Below are 25,980 nucleotides of genomic sequence, written 5' to 3' on the forward strand. Positions count from 1 at the left end.
TTGTGTGGACTTTGTGGTCGATTCATAATAAGCTTGTGATTGAGCGTGCCCCTCTTCGTCAACCAACTGATGCTATCTACAAAATGTGTGGCTACTTGCAGCTATGAAAAACCGCTTAGCCGTGGTCCGGAGCGGGATGCCATCAACATCTTCACTACAGATCTTCGGGCGTTGGCTCTTCGTTTGGCACTGACGCTATCAGCACCACCTCCTGAGCCGGATTAGTCCCTAGGACTCATCGTGGCCGCAACCGCCGCTTATTTATTATGTACTTTTGAGGGCTTGTTGAAATGTGCCCTTAGTAAAACCCTTTCATACAATGTTTGTGTGCTACTTTGTGTTGTGTGGTGTGGTGTTTCTATGTATGAACTCGTTTGTCTCTAGTGATTTGCTTTATATATAAAGCAACGCAAAAGCCTTTTTCAGTAAGAATCCACCCACAACACAACATAGAGTTTGAAGGGAAAAAATGATAAGTTTGGTTTCGCCCGTGAGTCATAGAGGGTTAAATAGGGTGACCGATTCAGCAAAAAATGACCCAATTTCTCTCACCGCTTTTACGAGAACACGCGTGAGCTCGCGCCATCTCTCTGCTAGCATGAGTTCGACGCCGCGTTTCCCTCCCCTGCACGCGACGAGCCTAACCGAGAGGAAACGGCTGATTCGTCGTTCCTCCTAACAAGCCTGATTGGGATCATACACGGCACAATTCTCACACCTGGAACGGCACACGTACCACACCGCATCGCGTAGCACGACACGACATTCCCTCTATGCCCCACCACAGGGAGTCCCAACTCCCAACCTCCACCTGCATCAATCATCCCTCGTCCATCTCACCACCATGCCACCTGTGTCTCCACTCCACTCTGCTCAGCTCACCTCCATAAGGTTTGGCATGGAACTGGGACTGGGAGCTCCAACTTCTCCGCCGCCATGGCGTGGCCATCTCCTCTTCCGCGCGCTCGTCATCTTCCTCTGCCTCTGGTCAGTGTGGCTCCCATCTCGTTCCGTAACCTGGATGCGTCAGAACGATGCGCTTTTCGTGGCGTTTCTTGTGTGTTTTCCTGATTATTTCGCCGCATCTGGGTGTCACTCGCGCACAGTTAGCGTCTTTTTAGGCGGAATGCGTTCTCTTCTGTTTGGGTCCCAAATATTTCCAGAGCTCTGTAGTGTACGCCCCCTTGGGTTATTATTGGTTGATTCGAGATTTCCTACTGCGCATCTGATTGTCGACAAGATTGTGTTCTTAGATTATTATAGGCTTCAAATCTCTCACCTTCCCTTTTAACGAAAAACAGTAGGGAAATACATCTCAATTTTGTGTTGTGCCATGATAAGGAATAATTTAGCACAACATGTGGGACACCAATTCCGGCTCAAAAACAAAAGGGGAAAAAAGCAGATTCTAAATGATCCTAATATACATACCACTTTGGTTATAAAGCTCCTGCAGTTTTCTTTTAGGAGATTATGGAGAAAAGGAGGATGGCTGCATCACTGATATGTGAATGTTTCTTCTTCTCTTACACAGTCTGTTTGCTCCTGTTGATCAAGATTTCACCTCTGTTTATTTATGTCACATTATTCCTCCTTGCATTTATTAATGACTTTCTAGAAGATTATTCAAATAAATTAACGCCATATACATTTCTCCGTTGTTGTCTACTCATTTCTGTTCCAGTCTAAAGTAACATAATTGTATGAATGTGAAACAAGTACTCCCTCTGTAAACTAATATAAGACCGTTACAAGATAAGTGTTGAGAAGAAAATATTCTCTTTGGACAATACTTTTTAATCGTTTGACAGCCAAACAGATTATAAGCTGAAGAGAAATGACTCTAGTTAGTTCATACTGAACATTTTCAGGGTTACATCATCCGAGACAAATAAACAACATGCGGAACTACCACCAAGAGGATGGAATTCCTATGATTCTTTTTCTTGGACGGTTGATGAAAATGCATACTTGCAAAATGCAAAGGTTTTGGCAGAAAAGTTACTACCACATGGATATCAGGTTATCTACCAGATATTTTTTTGTTTGCGAAACCAGAATTCTTTTACTTTGTGCTTAATGACATAAGAGAATATGAACACTGATAATTCTGATTAACTTTATGTTCATTATCTACTTGTAGTATGCAGTTATTGATTACCTGTGGTACCGAAGGTATGTTGATGGGGCATATACAGATTCGTATGGGTTTGACAACATTGATGAGTGGGGTCGACCGTTTCCTGACCTCCAAAGATTTCCATCGTCCAAATATGATAAAGGGTTCAGTCAAATTGCCAATAAGGTTCACGAGATGGGCTTGAAATTCGGCATCCATTTAATGGAAGGAATAAGTACACAGGCTGTTAATGCGAACACACCCATCTTGGATATTGAGACGGTATGCTTCCTCCTTTCAATTGCTATTATACTGCAAATATTGTTATTTCAGAATTATCTGTTACTAAAACAGAAGACAAATGACAATTCTTGACCATGCGTTGCAATCTACAAATTTATTTGTGAAATGAAATGAAGAGATATGATAATGGGAGCAGTGGAGATACCTCCATGGATTTCAAGGGTCTATCATACTGTATCTACCATACTGTTATAGACATATTATTAAAAGGAGGCACTAATGTGCTTTGTCAAATGATGCTGTCCTTAGGAGAGCATTTATTGTTGTCCATAAATCATTTTTTGCGCACTTCAAAGAATGCCATAGAACTTCATTTTATTATTGTTAATGTGGTGTCTTATCCTTTTCAGGGAAAACCCTATGTAGAGAATGGTCGGCAATGGGCAGCTCGTGACATTGGCCTGACCCATAAAACATGTGCATGGATGCCACATGGATTTATGAGTGTAAATACGGATATTGGAGCTGGACGGGCCTTCTTAAGATCTCTTTACCGACAGTATGCGGATTGGGGTGTTGATTTTGGTATGCTATTTCTAAATCTGTACTTTTCGTTAGTTTGATGATCCTCGTGACAATATGGTATGGTAGAGAGCTCCCACCTTGGGAGTAGTTGACATTTCTTAAGCGTTGACATAACTTGAGTTTGAAGAGATTATTCCATATGTACCATTCTTGCAGTGAAGGTTGATTGTATCTTCGGTACTGATTATAGCCCGGAAAAAGTAATAACTGTTTCACAGGTAAATAACTTAGCATCCTAGAGTTAGTTACACAAGTCCTGTTGAAATTGGTGCACCTTCAGAATCAGTTGATTCTCCCATTGCAGCTCCTGCGAGAGCTTGACCGCCCAATAGTACTATCCATCTCACCAGGAACTGAAGTCACTGTACCATTAGCTGAAAACATCAGTGAACATGTTAATATGTATAGGATAACAGGAGATGATTGGGACAACTGGAAAGATGTTAGTTCACATTTTACTGTGTCAAGGTAAATCAAAACAGATATTCTCTGTATATCCATTATATACTCCTTATTTCTGTATTCAGTTTTTTTAAATATTCTCTAGTAAATAAGAACTTATTTGTTTGCATATTGCGCACAGTGCCTTCTCTGCTGCGAATAAGATTGGGGCCGCCGGATTACGAGGAAAATCTTGGCCAGATTTAGACATGCTTCCATTTGGCTGGCTAACTGATCCGGGTAACAATTTGTATCTTTACTTTACTATCATAATAATTGTGATTCCCCTTGCCCTCTGTGGCTGCTAATCAAGATGGTAAGTCACTTACCTTGCCAAAAAGAGAAGTGTAAATAATTGTCTTAGTACGCTAGATAAGAACTGTACAATGCAGCATTACTCATGCTGCTTTTGTTCTGCACCAACTCAATATTTAGTTGCGTCTATTGGATCGGTACTGTAGATTATGTGTATCTCTGCTTGCTAGTTTTCATTGATTGGGACCAGGATGATAAATCATGTCTTAAAACTTCATAAATATACCTGGAATATGACATGTCTCATTCAGTATACTTAATTTTGAAAAATTTCAACTAATTTGATCTTAATTCCTGAACTATAACTTATAACTTATGCACTAGTTTTCGTTGAAAAAGGAAACTTAGCTTGTACCATTGTAAACTGGAAAATATCCAGTGTGAGGCTTAAATGTAGGGCCTGATGCCACATCTCAGTGACACATCGATGCTGTTTTCCAACTCATGTGATGTTCTGATATTTTCTGTGGTACTGAACAAATTGCTGTTCTTTTTTGAGGATACGAATTGCTGGTTCTGTGAAGTGGTTTTATAACTATTAACATACTTTTTTTCCTTTAATAATACAGGTGTCAATCAGGGCCCTCATAGGCCATGTAACCTTACATTTGATGAACAGAAAGCACAGGTTTGCACTTGGTGATTTTCGTGCCTGATTTTCATTTGGCTTTATCCACTGAAATCTTTTTTTCATATGACCTTGCAGATGACACTTTGGTCAATGGCTAAGTCGCCTCTCATGTATGGAGGAGATCTGAGACATCTCGACAATAGTACATTCGGCATCATAACCAATCCTACTCTATTGAAGATAAACTACTACAGTAAAAATAACATGGAGGTACCTGCATTTTAGGATTCTTATTACAACAATATGTACACTTACATGGCCAATAAGCTGAGCTGTTGATTTTCTTTCAGTTCCATTATGTGTATGGTGAGACGTCTTCTAATACCATACATTCTGGTCACTTGAGTTCTCGATATCCTGTAAACCTGACAAAACATGATGGCATGGTCGTGGGTCTCACTTCCTGCACCAATGGCCAAGCTAATGGATGGTTTGTATTTCCACAAGATGGGAAGTCAGATCATATATGCAGGATCTATGAAACAGAGAATGGCAAAAATGTCTCATTTTGCTTGGGGAAAACAAAACCTCTTCTTGCCTCGTAAGTGCAACCCAATTATGAATAGAGAAGTAATCGTGTTATAATTTGTATGATCACACACTATACGTTCTAGGGATGATGATATCATGGAAAAGGAAGAAGACCAAACAAAGTTCCATCTGGCAGTTGCAGATATTAACGATTCTTGTTTGGATGCATCTGCTAGTCGGCGGCGGACTGCCTCAGAGGTTAAGCTTCCCATGTTCTCCAGGTGCAAATGGCATGCAAAGCAGGTACACAGCAAATAGATTTGCCCTAACACTAACTAGTCCTGTTCTCATTAGGACTGATGGAATTCTTTTTAGATTTTCAGAGGTTCTTACAGTACTTGAACAAACTACTCACGAAACCCCATTTTCTGTTGGCTGATGTGTTAAATACGTAATGCTCCTTATTATATTACGCTGTCATGGCAGCTGTGGTAACCATATTGGTTTCACAACGCCAACGCATAACCATGTAACTATGTAAATTTGCACTAAATGTTGTTTTGAAACAAGTTCATGGAGATCAATACTTTTCAGCCTTCTTTTTCTGTAGTTGATATTATGTCACGGTTACACTACTAAATGAATGGCAACTAGCTCATAATGTCTTGCATCAAATTTCTCTAGATGTGGGAGCTGAATGACAAGGGTAACCTTGTGAGCAGCTATTCAAGATTATGTGCCACAGTAGAATCCAGCAAGGAAGCAGGTAATCATGGCATCATTCTTTTTGTATGCGTTGGTTAGGAAAAATATTACATGGTTGGCACAATTCTTTATGCAGTAGGTATTACTGGAGCTCGTGCATGGATTGCAACTGGAAGTAAAGGTTAGTGATCATGTACTACAGTCTCAGAAGATCCTAAATCCAATCCTTAAAAATTGTGATAGGAGTGAACATTTTTGCTAGATCTGTTTCTAGAAGACTATGCTTCATTGATACAGTGTGTCTTGTTTATGCACTAAAAATAATGAAATTGAGTTATTTTTTCCCAGGAAATATAAACTAGTGAAAATGGTAGGTACCGGATCCCTACCAGGGCGTGGTCTCAGGTTGTAGGGGTGGAAGGAGGGATGGCGTGGTCGCCGGCGCTGGGGCGCTGTCGTTGCGTGCGCGCGCGAGAGAGAGAGAGAGCAGGGGCGGCGGCTAGGGTTAGGTCTCCCGGCCCCTAAGGAAGCCGAGCAAATATGATTGCTTCTTGCTTAATCCCAAAACGGGTCCTTACACGAGTTTATATAATCCTCCTAATAAGATAATTGGGCTAAGCCCCTAATAACAATACGATAAACTGCTGGGCCACAACTAATTGGGCTAAGCCCCTAATATGGCGGTCATAACATCTCTCCCCGCCTGCTCAAACAGCTCGTCCTCGAGCTGGAAGGCGGGGAAGATCAACGGCCGCCAAACACCTCCGCGTCAACTGGGGCGGGCTGGTCGCCGAGCCCGGCGGCGGCGGGGTCCTCCTCCATGTAGTCTGCAACCTCCAGGTAGAAGAGTCGTGGGCAGATGTGGCCCGGTACATAGGGCTTGTCGCAGTTGAAGCACAACCCTTGGCGGCGACGCTCGAGTTGCTTGGCCGGGGTGAGCTGGCGGAACTGGCGGAACGGGCAGCCGCGGCAAGGGGCGCCGCGGAAGCCTGGGTAGGCCGACCCTGCGTGGAAACTTCCGGCCAGGGTGGTGGCCCAGCGGCCCAGGGCGGTGGCGCCTGCTGGATGGCCACCGCGCGACGCTCGAACGCGCGGGCGTAGTACATGGCCGTCTGGAGATCCTGTGGCCCGCGCATCTCTATGTCCACGCGGATGTGGTCCGGTAGGCTGCCGACGAAGAGCTCAGCCCGCTGACGAGCCGAAACGCCGGGGGCGTGGCACGCCAGTGCCTGGAAGCGGTCGGCAAAGTCTTGCACCGAGGTGAGGAACAGAAGACGCCCAAGCTCCCGCATATAGGCGGACCGAAGCGCAAGAGGCACAAATCGCGAAAGCGCTCCCATGGTGGCATGCCGCCCTCATCCTGTTCGAGGACGTAGTACCACGTCTGCGCAGCTCCTCGGAGATGATACGAGGCGATCCAGGTGCGGTCGGACGCGAGCATGCGCTGCCCCCTGAAAAATTGGTCGCATTGGTTGAGCCAATTCAGGGGGTCGACGGTGCCGTCGTAGGTTGCGAACTCCAGCTTGGAGAATCTCGGCGGCGGCTGGGCGTGGACGACGGGCGGGTGCGCCTCGTCAGCACGGAACAACGAGGATGACGGGGCTGAGTAGGCGGGCATCAGGGTGCCGCCCTGGAACAGGGGCCCGTCGACGCTGGCGAAGGGCTCGGCGGAGCCCGAGGACCCGCCAAACTGCATGGCCGGGTGCGTCACCGGTAGGGGCAGCACGTGCGGCCCGACCGAGGCCGTCGTGTAGACCGGCGCAAGGGACCCCGCGAGCCAGGCCGCGCCGGTAACGGAGACGGTGACGTGGGAAACCGGACCTGGTGGATGGGCACCCCCGGGCCCGTCGTCGGGATGCCCGGGGCCGCGGTCGCCGCCGGCGGCGGCTGCAGCTGTTGCTGCTGCTGCTGCATGGTGGAGGCGCCGGGGTTCGTCGCTGGTGGCGGCTGCCACGGCAGCTGCTGCATGGCGGCGGCGACGGGGGTCGTCGAGGATGGTGGCTGCCACGGCGGCTGCTGCGGCGGCGGGGCGGTGGCGAAGGGCACACGCGGCTGCAGCCCATAGGATCTCGCGAGGAATGTGCAGATGCCCGCAACCGCCTGGGTGAGATCCCGGATGGCAGCCGTCATCTCCTCCGGGGTGAAGACGACGGGGACGGGCGCAGCGGAGGTGACCGGCACTAGCACGGGCGGGGCGCCGGCCGTGGTGGCCATCGGGGCGGTCGTCGCGGTCGGCAGCGGGAGGGTCGGGGTGGGCGGCGGCGAGGACATGATCGCACCGAAGCTATCTGATAACAAATTGGTAGGTACCGGATCCCTACCAGGGCGTGGTCTCAGGTTGTAGGGGTGGAAGGAGGGATGGCGTGGAGGAAGGCGTGGTTGCCGGCGCTGGGGCGCCGTCGTTGCGTGCGCGCGCGCGAGAGAGAGAGCAGGGGCGGCGGCTAGGGTTAGGTCTCCCGGCTCCCTAAGGAAGCCGAGCAAATATGATTGTTTCTTGCTTAATCCCAAAACGGGTCCTTACACGAGTTTATATAATCCTTCTAATAAGACAATTGGGCTAAGCCCCTAAACTATACGATAAACTGGGCCACAACTAACTGGGCTAAGCCCCTAATATGCCAGTCATAACAGAAAAGCTGAAGAGAACTGAAATGTTTGCAGAAATTTTATGTTGTAAGATTCATGTTCTGTAATCTTTTGTAAGCTGAAAACAGAACAATATAACATTGTAATATTAATAGTGGTAGCTCATTCTCGTGACATTGATATGCGGAATTTAAGAAAAAGAGTAGAGCGGAATTTTATGTGGGCTCAGAGAGCAGTGATGCGAAAACATGAGACATATTACCTTCCCTAAGCTGGCATTTACGAAAATGGTACTCCCTCCGATACATAATAAGTGTCGCAGTTTTGAACTAAGGTTGAACGGATCGGAGGGAGTACTATTTTTCGTTAACGAATATGCAACCTGTCATACTGACTATGTGATATCTAGTTTGGGCCGGTCGCATCCTAGCTGCTGCAGGATGCCACTTTTTCTGGCCGTTTGATCTAGCGGAAAAAAAGACGGTTCGTCCCAGATCTTCTTCCTCGCGCATCTCGCTCTCATGCAGATCCCCGCATCTCCGCCGTCTCGCGCAGCTCCCCTCCGGTGCCTCATCTCCCCTCCGGTGGCCGTCCTCGTCGTTGGTTCCCACCCTCGCCGGTCATCCTCGTCACTGCCTTGACCCATGCAACAGTTGCACCTGCGGTTGCAGCTCTCAGCGGCTCCGGTTGTAGCTCCGCCGCCATCCCTCGCCATTGATGCTCGCTGAAGGGAATTGTGTCGACGACTCCCATCAGCCAATCACGCCATTGAACGGATGTAGCAAAATACTTCGCCGGACATAGCAAAACTTGACAACGGTTGCAGCAAAAACGCCGTCGCGAGGTCGCAGCTCCGACTTGATGGATGTAGCAAAACAGTTCGCCTTGATGGATGTAGCAAAACAGTTCGCCGGTAGTAGCAACAACAAATTACGGTTGCAGCAAAATCGCCATCGCTGCCCAGCACGACGACATGGGTCGCAGCTAATCCGCAAATGGTTGTAGCAAAAAAAAATGCCGGTGGTAGCTCCGCCATAGCCGGTTGTAGCACCTATAGTCTGGGTTCCAGCAAAAAGTCGCCGGTGGTAGCTCCGCCATAGCCGTTGTCGTACCTTCTCCACCATAGCCGCTTCTAGCACTGGAGGTCTCTGTTTCCCTTCCGCCGATGGAAACATCCAGCTTCCTTGTCCCCCCGTTGTCCTACTTTCAAAAAACATGTGACGCCCCCGATTCAATCGTACACTAATCATGCACGCATATGTGTACGATCAAGATCAGGGACTCACGGGAAGATATCACAACACAACTCTAGACACAAATTAAAATAATACAAACTTTATATTACAAGCCAGGGGCCTTGAGGGCTCGAATACATAAGCTCGAATACACAAGAGTCAGCGGAAGCAATAATATCTGAGTACAGACATAAGTTAAACAAGTTTGCCTTAAGAAGGCTAGCACAAACTGGGTTACAGATCGAAAGAGGCGCGGGCCTCCTGCCTGGGATCCTCCTAAACTACTCCTGGTCGTCGTCAGCGGGCTGCACGTAGTAGTAGCCACCTCCGGTGTAGTAGGAGTCATCGTCGACGGTGGCGTCTGGCTCCTGGGCTCCGACATCTGGTTGCGACAACCAGGTAGAAGGGAAGGGGGAAAAGGGGGAGAAAAGCAACCGTGAGTACTCATCCAAAGTACTCGCAAGCAAGGAGCTACACTACATATGCATGGGTATATGTGTAAAGAGGCAATATCGGTGGACTGAACTGCAGAATGCCATAATAAGGGGGGGATAGCTAATCCTGTCGAAGACTACGCTTCTGGCAGCCTCCGTCTTGCAGCATGTAGAAGAGAGTAGATTGAAGTCCTCCAAGTAGCATCGCATAGCATAATCCTACCCGGCGATCCTCCCCTCGCCGCCCTGTGGAAAAGCGATCACCGGGTTGTCTGTGGAACTTGTCTGGGTGTGTTTTATTACTTATTCGCTTCTAGTTGTCATAAGGTCAAGGTACAACTCCGGGTCGTCCTTTACCGAGGGACACGGCTATTCAAATAGATAAACTTCCCTGCAGGGGTGCACCACATAACCCAACACGCTCGATCCCATTTGGCCGGACACACTTTCCTGGGTCATGCCCGGCCTCGGAAGATCAACACGTCGCAGCCCCACCTAGGCCTAACAGAGAGGTCAGCACGCCGGTCTAACTCCTATGGCGCAGGGGTCTGGGCCCATCGCCCATTGCACACCTGCACGTTGCGTGGGCGGCCGAAAGCAAAACTAGCCCCCTTAATACAAGAGCAGGCTTACGTTCCAATCCGGCGCGCGCCGCTCAGTCGCTGACGTCTAGAAGGCTTCGGCTGATACCACGACGTCGAGTGCCCATATCTTTCCCGCGTAGTTGGTTAGTGCGTATAGGCCAGTGGCCAGACTCAGATCAAATACCAAGATCTCGTTAAGCGTGTTATTATAAAGCAACCGCGAACGCCGACCAGGGCCAGGCCCACCTCTCGCCTAGGTGGTCTCAACCTGCCCTGTCGCTCCGCCACAAAGATCCACACAGAGGGCCGTCGGGACAAAGGTCCTTTCAGCCCCCAATCCGTGAATCACTCGCGGGCACTCAACGAGCCGACCTGACTTTAGTCACCATCTGTATAGTATGTATATATGTACAGTATATACCCGTGATCACCTCCCGAGTGATCACGGCCCAATAGTATAGCAAGGCAGACTGACAAGAATGTAGGGCCAATGATGATAAACTAGCATCCTATACTAAGCATTTAGGATTGCGGGTAAGGTATCAATGACTGTAGTAACAATGACAGGCTATGCAACAGAATAGGAGTAATCGAACAGTAACATGCTACACTACTCTAATGCAAGCAGTATAGAGAGGAATAGGCGATATCTGGTGATCAAGGGGGGCTTGCCTGGTTGCTCTGGCAAGGAGGGGTCGTCAACTCCGTAGTCGAACTGGGGGTCGCCGACAGTCTCGGGGTCTACCGAAAAGAAGTAACAGAGGGGGAACACAATAAAGAACAGAGCAATCAAAGCATCACAAAGCGTAACATGGCAATATGCGGTGCTAGGTGTGCCCTAACGCGGCAGTAGGTGGTACCGGCGAAAGGGGGAAACATCCGAGAAAGTATCCCCGGTGTTTCGCGTTTTCGGACAGATGAACCGGAGGGGAAAGTTGCGTGTTTGCTATGCTAGGGATGTGGGGCGGACGAACGGGCTGCGTATCCGGATTCGTCTCGTCGTTCTGAGCAACTTTCATGTAGAAAGTATTTCCACCTGAGCTACAGTTTATTTTATATTAATTTTTAAAGTTTTAACTCATTTTCTAATTATTATTATTAAATTAATTCGAAATTAGTATTATTAAATCAGCATGACGTCGGCATGATGTCAGCAGTCAACAGAGATGTTGACTGGTCAAACTGACGTGCGGGACCCACCTGCCATACACTGTTTAGGTTAATTAGGACTTAGCTAATCTAATTACTATTTAATTAAACTAACTAGTTGATTAGATTAACTAAACATGATTAATTAACTTAATTAAGCCACTAATTAATTAATTAATTAATAATTTTATTAATTCATTTTTATTTTATTTTATTTTATTTTAAAGAAACGTTCTGGGGCTGGGCCCCTTTTGTCATAGGCCCTAGGGGCCAAACGGGCACTGCTTAGCGGGTGTGGGCGCTGGGCTAACTGGGGCTTCGCCCTGATGGTGCAGGCGCATGCGTTGGGCGCCGTAGCGCGTGGCCAGGAGGGGGAGGGTCGGCGTGTGGCCCAGCGCCGGCGACCATGGCCGGAGCGGGGTGGCGCGACGAGGTCGTAGCGGTGTGCGCGGACATGAGCGGGCGCTTGAGCGCGACGAAGATGGGGGAAGGGCGAGGCGCAGGGTGCGGCTCCGAGCGGCGCAACGAGCAGAGGGCCGCGACGGGCGCGGCGCGTGCGTGGGCGCGGTAGAGAAGGCCGGGGCGCCGAGAACGGCGCCGACGACAGAGGGAAAGAGGGAGACGAGGGGACCTCACGGCGGGTCGTAGGGGACGAGGCAGTGGTGCTCGAGGTGGGGGACGGGGTAGACGCACGCAGGGGAGGCAGTCCGGTGAGGGAGCGTTCCGACGAGGCGGCTCCGACGTGGTTCAGGCGGCGGCGTCGATGTCGTGCCCCGATCCAGTTCTAGATCAGGAGAGGGTGAGGACGGGGAGGCGAGCGACGGGGTCGAGGCGGCAAGGGCGGGGCGACGCCGGAGACGACGAGCGGTGCCGGGGAACACCGACAGCGAGGCGGACAGCGGGGCCCCGAGGTCGGAGCCCGATCCGGATCGAGGGGAAGTGAGGGAGGAGAGGGGATCATGCGGGGGGAGGCATGTCGACGGGGAGGCCTTCGGGCGACGGCGGACGAGGCGGGCCGTCGGGGGCGACACGGTAGGCGCGGCAGGGTTGAGCCACTCCCCGATCCAGATGGGATCGAGAGGAGAGGGGGAAAGACGTGGGTGAGTGAGGGCGAGTGGGAGGTGGCGATTAGGGTTCTGGTAGGTGGGGGGATAAGGGAGTGAGGGGCGGCCTGAGCCGGTTTGGGTCGGCCGTCCAGCTGGGCCAGTGGCCCAAGGCCCTTGGGGAGCCGGGGGGGGGGTTCTTTTTTACTCTTTATCTATTTTTCTTTTCTGTTTTATTTCTAGTCTCTCTTTCATTTAGTTTTTATCTAATATTAAAATGATCCCTAATTTAGTAATACATTAAAACCCACTACAACAAAAGGTTTTACCCCAAAACAATTTAGTTTAGTATTTTGTTAATTACAAAAGCATTTCAATATTGGTTTTTGCTACTGTTTTATTCACCTAAGGGTATTTAAACATTTTATAAAACTGTGGTTTCTCCTCCATAATTACCTATGCATTAATTGGATCATTCCAAACATTTTACTTTCAATATCCGAAAACTTTTATTGTTTGCTTGATTTTGGATTTGAATTTGAATCGGTTTCGAACTAACGTGAGATTAGCAACAGTAATCAAAGTGACGTGGCATCGTTAGCAAAGAATTACTGTAGCTTAATTATCCGGGCGTCACAATTCTCCTCCACTACAAGAAATCTCGTCCTGAGATTTAAGAGGTAGTGAAAGGGGGGAGGTTGGTAACGAATCTAGTGGGCCTTCTGATCCTGGCTTGCTCTTCTCGACGAGGCCGGTCCAATACATTGGTGTCTTCATTTCTCTGCTTCAGGTCATCATGATGAAGTCGGCGTCCTTTCTTCAGGAACTCCATCGTACTTACGAAAGAATAAAGGGTGGGCATATCGGGAGAACAGACCTCAGCAAGGTCGACAATCTGGTCGATAACATCGAGGAAGGTGGCGAAAGTATCTCTCGAATTGAAACTTACAAAAATATCGAGAGCAAAGTAAGAAGGTATCATGGGAAGTTTCCAGCGGGCAAGCAATCATTCGATGCCTGAAATAGGGCGTGGAAAGGGATTCAAAGGAATGGGAATAAGTAATGTGTCTGATACCAGAATTGATGATCTCTCAGAAGGTGGCTCGTGAATCACATACGAGGCCAAGTACGAGGAATTAACATTGGAAACCGGGGGTGTATAGGAGAGTCAGGTTTTGATCCTGTGGAACTGTGGGTTATGGGCCCACCATGTGGTTAAAAGTAGGAAAAGCATTGATATCTCGCACGATCATGATAGCAAGACATGTCAAAGGATAGCCTGTCGGTTATGTCGGCAACAACATCGGTACCAAGGGCGAGGGATGAAGAGAACCATTTTCCTGCTCGTTGAACGAGGCGGACCAATAGGCAAAGTTCTCGTCCATCAGCGGTTACCGGAAAGTCATCAACAATAGAAACATGGTCTTGCTGACAGAACTGTACACCAAGGGGTTTACATAAGTAGGAGAATATTACTGCTTAGATCATATAGATCACAAGAAAGGTTAAACAGCCCAATGGAAGGGAAAATGTGATCATCAGATTAAACAACAACGGAAAGGAAAATGTGTTAAAACACCTATTTCAGGGGTATTTCCTTCCCAAGGACAAACAGAGTATGATATCCGTGACAGGATATAATGTAGAAAACCCTCTAGGTAGGGGGAGAGAAATTGTCATGACATTACCCATACAACGGTGTTTTGGATAATCGAGCGAGAAACATTTAGCATTGGGCTTCAAATGTTTTTATTGAAGATCGGAGTACCACAGACATGCTTCGAGATAGATTTGATATGGTCTTCAAGCAAGGGTCGGACTTGGATAAACAAAGGATTCATCAGGAACAACCTATAAAAAAGGTCTTACAATTTCCTTATGGAAGAATGGTTAACCTTGCTAAAAAGGAATCTATAACAATAGGGCCTTTGGCCAGGGGTGCTAAGCAAAGACACCACCTAACCGGGTTATGTAGAGACCAATGCTATAACTCTTGGGGATATGTTCCAACCATCATATTTGACCGAGATTCAGATCTGATTGGTGTCAGGATACCTCAGACTCAGGATGTGTGAGAAGAAAATGTGCAGCACAAATTGACGAGATGACATTGTAAGATTCTCGGAAAATGAACTATGGAAGTGAATTCCGAAACAAGAGTTCAACATTAAACCAAGGAGAAGACGAGGAGCTGGCTGATGGACTCAACGACTATTCATCGAGATTAACAAAAGATGGATTTCCACAATGATGTGAACAAGGTGGCAACACTTGTCAGATCAAATGATATAATGATGTATGCTTGATGAAAACATACACAATTAAATATTGGTTGAAAGGGGCACCCGAAATATGGGCTGGGTTGCACGACCAACGTCGGAATGGAAATTTAGCAACCAGCACACTACATTGGAATTATTGTCCATTAACTCTGACGTAACAAGGTTGCTAAAGATATTAAATTCTCATAACAGAGTTCACTCAACACGGGGACCAAGAGAAGAATTATGATGGTGAGAAGCATCACTGTATCAAGAATTCCCTAAGAGGTGGTGAAACTCTCACGACATTCTTGACATAAAAGATGGTATACTCCAAGGTAAAGAAGAACAATTGCTGGATAGCAAGGAACTCAAGGTATAACACAAAACAAGAACAAGTATGTATTGGAGGAAAGGTAGTAGAGGGGTCGATGATAACACTAATCATCGAGGGCAAGGATTGTCTTTCTCATCATGAATTCCATTGATATCCTACAAGAGTTCAGAATGCTGATGATGAGCATGACACATTTGTCGAGAGAATTCATGAAGATGTAATCAATTGGCGATGACATCAAGTCAAAGGAATGATGACGTGAAAGGTTATTGGAACCACGAGTACGACACAACTCAAAATCAAGCTTGCTATTCAAGGCGAAATGAGATGATGAGCAAGGTCGGCGTAAGCTTAGCTCATCATCGAAAACTTTGCTCCGGGAAGAAGGACCAAGTAGCACAGTTAAAAAGTTGCACGATAATGATATGGCCGATCAGGCTAGGAATGGCGTGATCGGGTACAAACTCATACTTAAAGAAGATTATCAAGAGTTGTTGAACCATAGTGCAAACTCGGTTCAGTTATCGGTGTCTTTGAGTGTTTAATAACTCAGAGCCCATGAAAAACTGTAATCAGTGAGAATGTAGCACTTGATGAAGAACTAATAAGAAGTTATGCAGTTCCACGATAATCTCGAGATACCAGGGGGGTAATACTCGAAGACGGATCAAAGTAGAGGTTGGACTGGGGTATTGATCCGCAGAAGACAAATGTTTAAACTTGCCTGAGAAATGGAACAAAGAAGAACAATATGGTCGAAACCATAACTACAAGGGGTCCAATTTAATGACACCGAAAGAATTACTCGAATGAGTAAATATTTGGCAAGAAGCTTCCATGATAAGTTCCACACCGGGTCCATGGGCATGAACACAGAGTTCAAGGTCGACTCCCACTTCTCCAATGCATACCCTTTCATTCACTTCTCGCTTTCGATGAAGTTGTAGTGTTGAAATATTATCTGGCAAAACACTAGAAGAGTATGACTCGTGAAAACTCTCGGGGTGCATACGGCTAGGGAAGGCATAGGTTCAACCCATAGGGGCATCTTAGGAACATATACCACAAACATCAGGAGTAATTATCACCAGCTCGAAAGTAGAGCATGGTTGACAAAGCAGAGGATACAATTTACCAAAGGCATTATATACCCGTGGAAAGGCTCACAAGGTTATTGAATATGAAGGACGATGTCAGATGAAATCCAACAATGGATCGGGTGATCCACAACGGAGCTGATGCGAGTATCGGTACTCCAGAAAGAATGCACGGGCGTCATATTATAGAACATCAGAATAATTCAATGCTTAGATAACAAAGGAATTATGATTTCCAAAACAAAGGATCAGAAGCAGACGCTCTAATCAAGGATGGATAAGTTGGATAGACCAGAGGCACAATTTACGACAAATAGTTTGGTCGAGAACCAGCTCATGTTCAAAATGACGTCTGAGCCGGAAAGATAATTTAGAAGGGTTGATAGATGATTGTGTGCATTCGCACACATGTTGAATCAATGGGATCAAAATGACGGTGTCAAAAGATACTAGTGAATATTGCTAGTGATATGGGAGCATCCATAATGTAAGCATACAAGTATTTGCAGAGCAATAGTTTGAAGAGGATGCTCAGAAGGTCGGGTAGTATTTCAGAGTATCTTATGAAGCATACGAACAACTAGGTATGAATAGATACTCAATAAGTGTGAGGAATTTTCAATAGGGATATTCATGTGGTAAAGAAGTGCAAGGCAGTAAGCTTAAAGGATTTTCGGAACAACGGAGAGCAATTTAGGGCATCTTGTAATAACAAGAGCAACTGAGGATGAAGGTATGAACGACAATTGTAGGTAGTTATCCATAAGGGTATATCGATGGTAGGGGATTGTAAAGTCGGTGGGCACAAGGGTCTCGGGAAAACCTCGAAGAGTATCTTCGGAATCTTCTGGTGCAGCAAGCGATCATCTGGAGTGAGGGGCTCTCCGGGAGAAAGTCTTTCGAGAACCTAAAGTTAGTATTTTTAGCAAAATCATTTAACCCGAATAGGGGAGAGATTAGAGTCCCAGAGTAAAGATCGAGGAGTAAAAGATCCTAGTACCACCCAATGGCGACGTGGGCCCATGGGCCGCACAACCATGTAAGTAAAAGTTTTGCAATGTCTAGACTCGACTTCGGCCAAGGAGTGTGGAAGGGGGATTCCTACAGGTAGTCGGTTCTGATACCAACTTGTGACGCCCCCGATTCAATCATACACTAATCATGCACGCAAATGTGTACGATCAAGATCAGGGACTCACGGAAAGATATCACAACACAACTCTAGACACAAATTAAAATAATACAAGCTTTATATTACAAGCCAAGGGCCTCGAGGGCTCGAATACATAAGCTCGAATACACAAGAGTCAGCGGAAGCAATAATATCTGAGTACAGACATAAGTTAAACAAGTTTGCCTTAAGAAGGCTAGCACAAACTGGGATACAGATCGAAAGAGGCGCTGGCCTCCTGCCTGGGATCCTCCTAAACTACTCCTGGTTGTCGTCAGCGGGCTGCACGTAGTAGTAGCCACCTCCGGTGTAGTAGGAGTCGTCGTCGACGGTGGCGTCTGGCTCCTGGGCTCCGACATCTGGTTGTGACAACCAGGTAGAAGGGAAGGGGGAAAAGGGGGAGAAAAGCAACCGTGAGTACTCATCCAAAGTACTCGCAAGCAAGGAGCTACACTACATATGCATGGGTATGTGTGTAAAGAGACAATATCGGTGGACTGAACTGCAGAATGCCAGAATAAGGGGGGGATAGCTAATCCTGTCGAAGACTATGCTTCTGGCAGCCTCCGTTTTGCAGCATGTAGAGAGAGTAGATTGAAGTCCTCCAAGTAGCATCGCATAGCATAATCCTACCCGGCGATCCTCCCCTCGTCGCCCTATGGAAAAGCGATCACCGGGTTGTCTGTGGAACTTGTCTGGGTGTGTTTTATTAAGTATCCGGTTCTAGTTATCATAAGGTCAAGGTACAACTCCGGGTCGTCCTTTTACCGAGGGAGACGACTATTCGAATAGATAAACTTCCCTGCAGGGGTGCACCACATAACCCAACATGCTCGATCCCATTTGGCCGGACACACTTTCCTGGGTCATGCCCGGCCTCGGAAGATCAACACGTCGCAGCCCCACCTCGGCCTAACAGAGAGGTCAGCACGCCGGTCTAACTCCTACGGCGCAGGGGTCTGGGCCCATCGCCCATTGCACACCTGCACGTTGCGTGGGCGGCCGAAAGCAGAACTAGCCCCCTTAATACAAGAGCAGGCTTACGTTCCAATCCGGCGCGCGCCGCTCAGTCGCTGACGTCTAGAAGGCTTCGGCTGATACCACGACGTCGAGTGCCCATATCTTTCCCGCGTAGTTGGTTAGTGCGTATAGGCCAGTGGCCAGACTCAGATCAAATACCAAGATCTCGTTAAGCGTGTTATTATGAAGCAACCGCGAATGCCGACCAGGGCCAGGCCCACCTCTCGCCTAGGTGGTCTCAACCTGCCCTGTCGCTCCGCCACAAAGATCCACACAGAGGGCCATCGGGACAAAGGTCCTTTCAGCCCCCAATCCGTGAATCACTCGCGGACACTCAACGAGCCGACCCGACTTTAGTCACCATCTGTATAGTATGTATATATGTACAGTATATACCCGTGATCACCTCCCGAGTGATCACGGCCCAATAGTATAGCAAGGCAGACTGACAAGAATGTAGGGCCAATGATGATAAACTAGCATCCTATACTAAGCATTTAGGATTGCGGGTAAGGTATCAATGACTGTAGCAACAATGACAGGCTATGCAACAGAATAGGAGTAACCGAACAGTAACATGCTACACTACTCTAATGCAAGTAGTATAGAGAGGAATAGGCGATATCTGGTGATCAAGGGGGGGCTTGCCTGGTTGCTCTGGCAAGGAGGGGTCGTCAACTCCGTAGTCGAACTGGGGGTCGCCGACAGTCTCGGGGTCTACCGGAAAGAAGTAACAGAGGGGGAATACAATAAATAACAGAGCAATCAAATCATCACAAAGCGTAACATGGCAATACGCGGTGCTAGGTGTGCCCTAACGCGGCAGTAGGTGGTATCGGCGAAAGGGAGAAACATCCGGGAAAGTATCCCCGATGTTTCGCGTTTTTGGACAAATGAACCGGAGGGGGAAGTTACGTGTTTGCTATGCTAGGGATGTGTGGCGGACGAACGGGCTGTGTATCCGGATTCGTCTCGTCGTTCTGAGCAACTTTCATGTAGAAAGTATTTCCACCTGAGCTATGGTTTATTTTATATTAATTTTTAAAGTTTTAACTCATTTTCTAATATTATTATTAAATTAATTCGAAATTAGTATTATTGCATCAGCATGATGTCAGCAGTCAACAGAGGTGTTGACTGGTCAAACTGACGTGCGGGACCCACCTGCCATACACTGTTTAGGTTAATTAGGACTTAGCTAATCTAACTACTGTTTAATTAAACTAACCAGTTGATTAGATTAACTAAACATGACTAATTAACTTAATTAAGTCACTAAATTAATTAATTAATTAATAATTTTATTAATTCATTTTTACTTTATTTTCTTTTATTTTAAGGAAACGTTCTGGGGCTGGGCCCCTTTTGTCATAGGCCCTAGGGGCCAAACGGGCGCTGCTTAGCGGGTGTGGGCGCTGGGCTAACTGGGGCTTCGCCCTGATGGTGCAGGCGCGTGCGCCGGGCGATGGAGCGCGTGGCCAGGAGGGGGGGTCGGTGCGTGGCCCAGCGCCGACGACCATGGCCGGAGCGGGGCGGCGCGACGAGGTCGTAGCGGTGCGCCCAGACATGAGCGGGCGCTGGAGCGCAACGAAGATGGGGGAACGGCGAGGCGCGGGGTGTGGCTCCGAGCGACGCAACGAGCAGAGGGCCGCGACGGGCGCGGCGCGTGCGTGGGCGCGGTAGAGAAGGCCGGGGCGCCGAGAACGGCGCCGGTGACAGAGGGAAAGGAGGAGAGGAGGGGTCCTCACGGCAGGTCGTAGGGGACGAGGTAGTGGTGCTCGAGGTGGGGGACGGGGACGACGCATGCAGGGGAGGCAGTCCGGTTAGGGAGTGTTCCGACGAGGTGGCTCCGACGTGGTCCAGGCGGCGGCGGCGATGTTGTGCCCCGATCCAGTTCTAGATCGGGAGGGGGTGAGGACGGGGAGGCGAGCGACGGGGTCGAGGCGGCAAGGGCGGGGCGAGGCTGGAGACGACAAGCGGTGCCGGGGAACACCGACAGTGAGGCGGACAGCGGGGCCCCGGGGTCGGAGCCTGATCCGGATCGAGGGGAAGTGAGGGAGGAGAGGGGATCGTGCGGGGGGAGGCCCGTCGATGGGGAGGCCTTGGGGCGACGACGGACGAGGTGGGCCGTCGGGGGCGACGCGGTAGGCGCGGCGGGGTTGAGCCCCTCCCCCATCCAGATGGGATCGAGATGAGAGGGGGAGAGACGTGGGTGAGTGGGGGCGAGTGGGAGGTGGCGATTAGGGTTCTGGTAGGTGGGGGATAAGGGAGTGAGGGGGGCGGCCTTGGCCGGTTTGGGCCGGCCGTCCAGCTGGGCCAGTGGCCCAAGGCCCTTGGGGAGCCATGGGGTTTTCTCTTTTTCTCTTTATCTATTTTTCTTTTCTGTTTTATTTCTAGTCTCTCTTTCATTTAGTTTTTATCTAATATTAAAATGATCCCTAATTTAGTAATACATTAAAACCCACTACAACAAAAGGTTTTACCCCAAAATAATTTAGTTTAGTATTTTGTTAATTACAAAAGCATTTAAATATTGGTTTTTGCTACTGTTTTATTCACCTAAGGGTATTCAAACATTTTATAAAAATGTGGTTTCTCCACCATAATTACCTATGCATTAATTGGATCATTCCAAACATTTTACTTTCAATATCCGAAAACTTTTATTGTTTGCTTGATTTTGGATTTGAATTTGAATCGGTTTCGAACTAACGTGAGATTAGCAACAGTAATCAAAGTGACGTGGCATCGTTAGCAGAGAATTACTGTAGCTTAATTATCCGGGCGTCACAATTCTCCTCCACTACAAGAAATCTCGTCCTGAGATTTAAGTGGTAGTGAAAGGGGGGAGGTTGGTAACGAATCTAGTGGGCCTTCTCATCCTGGCTTGCTCTTCTCGACGAGGCCGGTCCAATACATTGGTGTCTTCATTTCTCTGCTTCAGGTCATCATGATGAAGTCGGCGTCCTTTCTTCAGGAACTCCATCGTACTTACGAAAGAATAAAGGGTGGGCATACCGGGAGAACAGACCTCAGCAAGGTCGACAATCTGGTCGATAACATCGAGGAAGGTGGCGAAAGTATCTCTCGAATTGAAACTTACAAAAATATCGAGAGCAAAGTAAGAAGGTATCATGGGAAGTTTCCAGCGGGCAAGCAATCATTCGATGCCTGAAATAGGGCGTGGAAAGGGATTCAAAGGAATGGGAATAAGTAATGTGTCTGATACCAGAATTGATGATCTCTCAGAAGGTGGCTCGTGAATCACATACGAGGCCAAGTACGAGGAATTAACTTTGGAAACCGGGGGTTTATAGGAGAGTCAGGTTTTGATCCTGTGGAACTGTGGGTTATGGGCCCACCATGTGGTTAAAAGTAGGAAAAGCATTGATATCTCGCACGATCATGATAGCAAGACATGTCAAAGGGTAGCCTGTCGGTTATGTCGGCAACAACAACGGCAGGCTTAATACAAGAGCAGGCTTACGTTCCAATCCGGCGCGCGCCGCTCAGTCGCTGACGTCTAGAAGGCTTCGGCTGATACCACGACATCGAGTGCCCATATCTTTCCCGCCTAGTTGGTTAGTGCGTATAGGCCAGTGGCCAGACTCAGATCAAATACCAAGATCTCGTTAAGCGTGTTATTATGAAGCAACCGCGAACGCCGACCAGGGCCAGGCCCACCTCTCGCCTAGGTGGTCTCAACCTGCCCTGTCGCTCCACCACAAAGTTCCACACAGAGGGCCGTCGGGACAAAGGTCCTTTCAGCCCCCAATCCGTGAATCACTCGCGGGCACTCAACGAGCCGACCCGACTTTAGTCGCCATCTGTATAGTATGTATATATGTACAGTATATACCCGTGATCACCTCCCGAGTGATCACGGCCCAATAGTATAGCAAGGTAGACTGACAAGAATGTAGGGCCAATGATGATAAACTAGCATCCTATACCAAGCATTTAGGATTGCGGGTAAGGTATCAATGACTGTAGCAACAATGACAGGCTATGCAACAGAATATGAGTAACCGAACAGTAACATGCTACACTACTCTAATGCAAGCACTATAGAGAGGAATAGGCGATATCTGGTGATCAGGGGGGGGGGGCTTGCCTGGTTGCTCTGGCAAGGAGGGGTCGTCAACTCCGTAGTCGAACTGGGGGTCGCCGGCAGTCTCGGGGTCTACCTGAAAGAAGTAACGGAGGGGAACACAATAAATAACAGAGCAATCAAAGCATCACAAAGCGTAACATGGCAATACGCGGTGCTAGGTCTACCCTAACACGACAGTAGGTGGTACCGGCGAAAGGTGGAAACATCCGGGAAAGTATCCCCGGTGTTTCGCGTTTTCAGACAGATGAACCGGAGGGAAAAGTTGCGTGTTTGCTATGCTTGGGATGTGTGGCAGACGAACGGGTTGCGTATCCGGATTCGTCTCGTCGTTCTGAGCAACTTTCATGTAGAAAGTATTTCCACCTGAGCTACGGTTTATTTTATATTAATTTTTAAAGTTTTAACTCATTTTCTAATTATTATTATTAAATTAATTCGAAATTAGTATTATTGCATCAGCATGACGTCAGCATGATGTTAGCAGTCAACAGAGGTGTTGACTGGTCAAACTGACGTGCGGGACCCACCTGCCATACACTGTTTAGGTTAATTAGGACTTAGCTAATCTAATTACTATTTAATTGAACTAACTAGTTGATTAGATTAACTAAACATGATTAATTAACTTAATTAAGTCACTAATTAATTAATTAACAATTTATTAATTCATTTTTATTTTATTTTCTTTCATTTTAAAGAAACGTTCTGGGGCTGGGCCCCTTTTGTCATAGGCCCTAGGGGCCAAACGGGCGCTGCTTAGCGGGTGTGGGCGCTGGGCTAACTGGGGCTTCGCCCTAATGGTGCAGGTGCGTGCGCCGGGCGCCGGAGCGCGTGGCCAGGAGGGGGGGGGTCGGTGCGTGGCCCAGCGTCGGCAACCATGGCCGGAGCGGGGCGGCGCGACGAGGTCGTAGCGGTGTGCGCGGACATGAGCGGGCGCTGGAGCGCGACGAATATGGGTGAAGGGCGAGGCGCGGGGTGCGGCTCCGAGCGGCGCAACGAGCAGAGGGCTGCGACGGGCGCGGCGCGTGCGTGGGTGCGGTAGAGAAGGCCGGGCGCCGAGAACGGCGCCGGCGACAGAGGGAAAGGGGGAGAGGAGGGGTCCGCACGGCGGGTCGTAGGGGACGAGGCAGTGGTGCTCGAGGTGGGGGACGGGGACGACGCACGCAGGGGAGGCAGTCCGGTGAGGGAGCGTTCCGACGAGGCGGCTCCGACGTGGTCCAGGCGGCGGCGTCGATGTCGTGCCCCGGTCCAGTTCTAGATCAGGAGGGGGTGATGACGGGGAGGCGAGCGACGGGGTCGAGGCGGCAAGGGCGGGGTGACGCGGAGACGACGAGCGGTGCCTGGGAACACCGACAGCGAGGCGGACAGCGGGGCCCCGGGGTCGGAGCCCGATCCGGATCGAGGGGAAGTGAGGGAGGAGAGGGGATCATGCGGGGGGAGGCCCGTCGACGGGGAGGCCTTCGGGCGATGGCGGACGAGGCGGGCCATCGAGGGCGACGCGGTAGGCGCGGCGGGGTTGAGCCCCTCCCTGATCCAAATGGGATCGAGAGGAGAGGGGGAGAGACGTGGGTGAGTGGGGGCGAGTGGGAGGTGGCGATTAGGGTTCTGGTAGGTGGGGGGTTTTCTTTTTTACTCTTTATCTATTTTTCTTTTCTGTTTTATTTCTAGTCTCTCTTTCATTTAGTTTTTATCTAATATTAAAATGATGCCTAATTTAGTAATACATTAAAACCCACTACAACAAAAGGTTTTACCTCAAAACAATTTAGTTTAGTATTTTGTTAATTACAAAAGCATTTAAATATTGGTTTTTGCTACTGTTTTATTCACCTAAGGGTATTTAAACATTTTATAAAAATGTGGTTTCTCCACCATAATTACCTATGCATTAATTGGATCATTCCAAACATTTTACTTTCAATATCCGAAAACTTTTATTGTTTGCTTGATTTTGGATTTGAATTTGAATCAGTTTCGAACTAACGTGAGATTAGCAACAGTAATCAAAGTGACGTGGCATCATTAGCAGAGAATTACTGTAGCTTAATTATCCGGGCGTCACAAAACAGCAGCGTCGGAGTTGCAGGGGAGTGCGCCATGTTCGAGACCTCGCCGTCAATGGTGCGGAAGCAGGGAAGAAGAAGGGGTCGTGGTGCTGCAGAAGAGGAGAAGGTCGTGGGAAGATGACGGTTGCCTGGATCCCCAGCCACTTGGCGCGTGTGGGCAGAACGAGTGGCCGCATGGACCCATGAGCAGCGGTGCGTGCCGAAGGGTCCGGCGGAAAGGTTCGGCCGGCGCGCCATTTATAAACACTTCCCTTTGCATAATTATGGATCAACTCAGGGTTATGAAAACATTGGGTTGCACTGATATAGAAGGGCCACAGAAAATGAGGAGAGGGCAACAGAGGAGCCGGACTGCCTGGGTGTGGTCTCTTCTGGTGCATTTCGCAAACATATTTTTTTGGGTGCAAACTTTGACAAATGTTTTGAGTGCTTGCAAATTTTCATAATGTTTTCATGGAAGTCATTAAAAAAATCAATACTTCAAAATGCTTTCGTAAGTTACACTTTTGTAACATCGATTTTGTTTTTTTGCCATGATTTTCACGAACGTCATTTCATGATAACTTTTTTACAGAAAATATTTGTCAAAGCTTGGCAAAAAAACCAGAATTCTTTGAATTTATTTACTATTTTATTCATTTCACTGTTCATCAGAGATTTGGGCTCCGGAGTAGATCTACGCCCGGTTATCTAAAAAAATTCTGATATAGAAGGGCCACATATGGCTCACGTGAGCCCCACACGTCGGCATGCCATTTACTAAGGGAGCAATTGGGCGAACCAACCTGTAGTTGGATGGTTAAAAGGATTGTGGTATCCCGAACCCACCAGGATTCAAATCTCGGTGCTCGCATTTATTCTTGGATTTATTTCAGGATTTTCGGCGATGCGCATTCAGTGGGAGGAGACGTTCCCGTCGATAACAAGGCGCTTATGGTGACTTCGTAAATCTCAAGATGATATGCCGGCTCAGTCTTTCGGAGGTGCTCATAGGGGTAAGGTGTGCGTGCGCGCTCATAGGGGTGAGTGTGCGCGCGTGTATATGAGCGCTTGTGTCTGTACTGATGTCAAAAGAAAGGAGCAGTTGGAAACTCCTAGATACTCCAATAGTTTATAAAAAAAATTCTCCATCGGTGTTTTCTTAGCTAACTCCAGTATTTTTTTTTTGAGGGGTCCAGTAGTTTTTGTTTTGAGGGGTAAACAATCCAACAACTCCAGCAGGGAGAAATATCTGGCACACCCACCTCTAGAGTGTTCCCGGTGCTTCAAACTTAGTAGCACATTTTAAAATGTTCAAAAGAATGAAAAAATCCAGCATATTGACATAACATCAATGTATGTTGTTAAAAAGAATTCAAATCAAAATTCAAAAC

General features: G+C 48.1%; 1 protein-coding gene across 9 annotated transcripts; it reads left to right on the top strand.

Moving 5' to 3' along the window:
- Window positions 1-732: 732 nt before the first annotated feature.
- Window positions 733-25,737, top strand: LOC119323412 (probable alpha-galactosidase B). 9 transcript variants are annotated; one of them, XM_037597061.1, is made up of 15 exons: window positions 736-987; window positions 1,872-2,022; window positions 2,144-2,401; window positions 2,773-2,947; window positions 3,104-3,165; window positions 3,252-3,415; window positions 3,531-3,628; window positions 4,273-4,331; window positions 4,410-4,544; window positions 4,625-4,875; window positions 4,949-5,108; window positions 5,490-5,571; window positions 5,647-5,691; window positions 24,611-24,826; window positions 25,483-25,737. In XM_037597061.1, the coding sequence occupies exons 1-15, from the start codon at window positions 845-847 to the stop codon at window positions 25,545-25,547; spliced, it is 2,064 nt and encodes a 687-aa protein (XP_037452958.1). In that variant the 5' UTR covers window positions 736-844; the 3' UTR covers window positions 25,548-25,737. The 9 variants fall into 9 exon arrangements, with proteins under 9 accessions (XP_037452957.1, XP_037452956.1, XP_037452958.1 ...); XM_037597060.1 differs by lacking the exon at window positions 25,483-25,737 and having other exon boundaries at window positions 733-987; window positions 5,650-5,691; window positions 24,611-25,084; XM_037597059.1 differs by lacking the exon at window positions 25,483-25,737 and having other exon boundaries at window positions 734-987; window positions 24,611-25,083.
- The last annotated feature ends 243 nt before the right edge of the window (window positions 25,738-25,980 follow it).

The sequence above is a fragment of the Triticum dicoccoides genome, chromosome 6B (assembly GCF_002162155.2).
Source record: "Triticum dicoccoides isolate Atlit2015 ecotype Zavitan chromosome 6B, WEW_v2.0, whole genome shotgun sequence".
NCBI lineage: Eukaryota > Viridiplantae > Streptophyta > Magnoliopsida > Poales > Poaceae > Triticum > Triticum dicoccoides.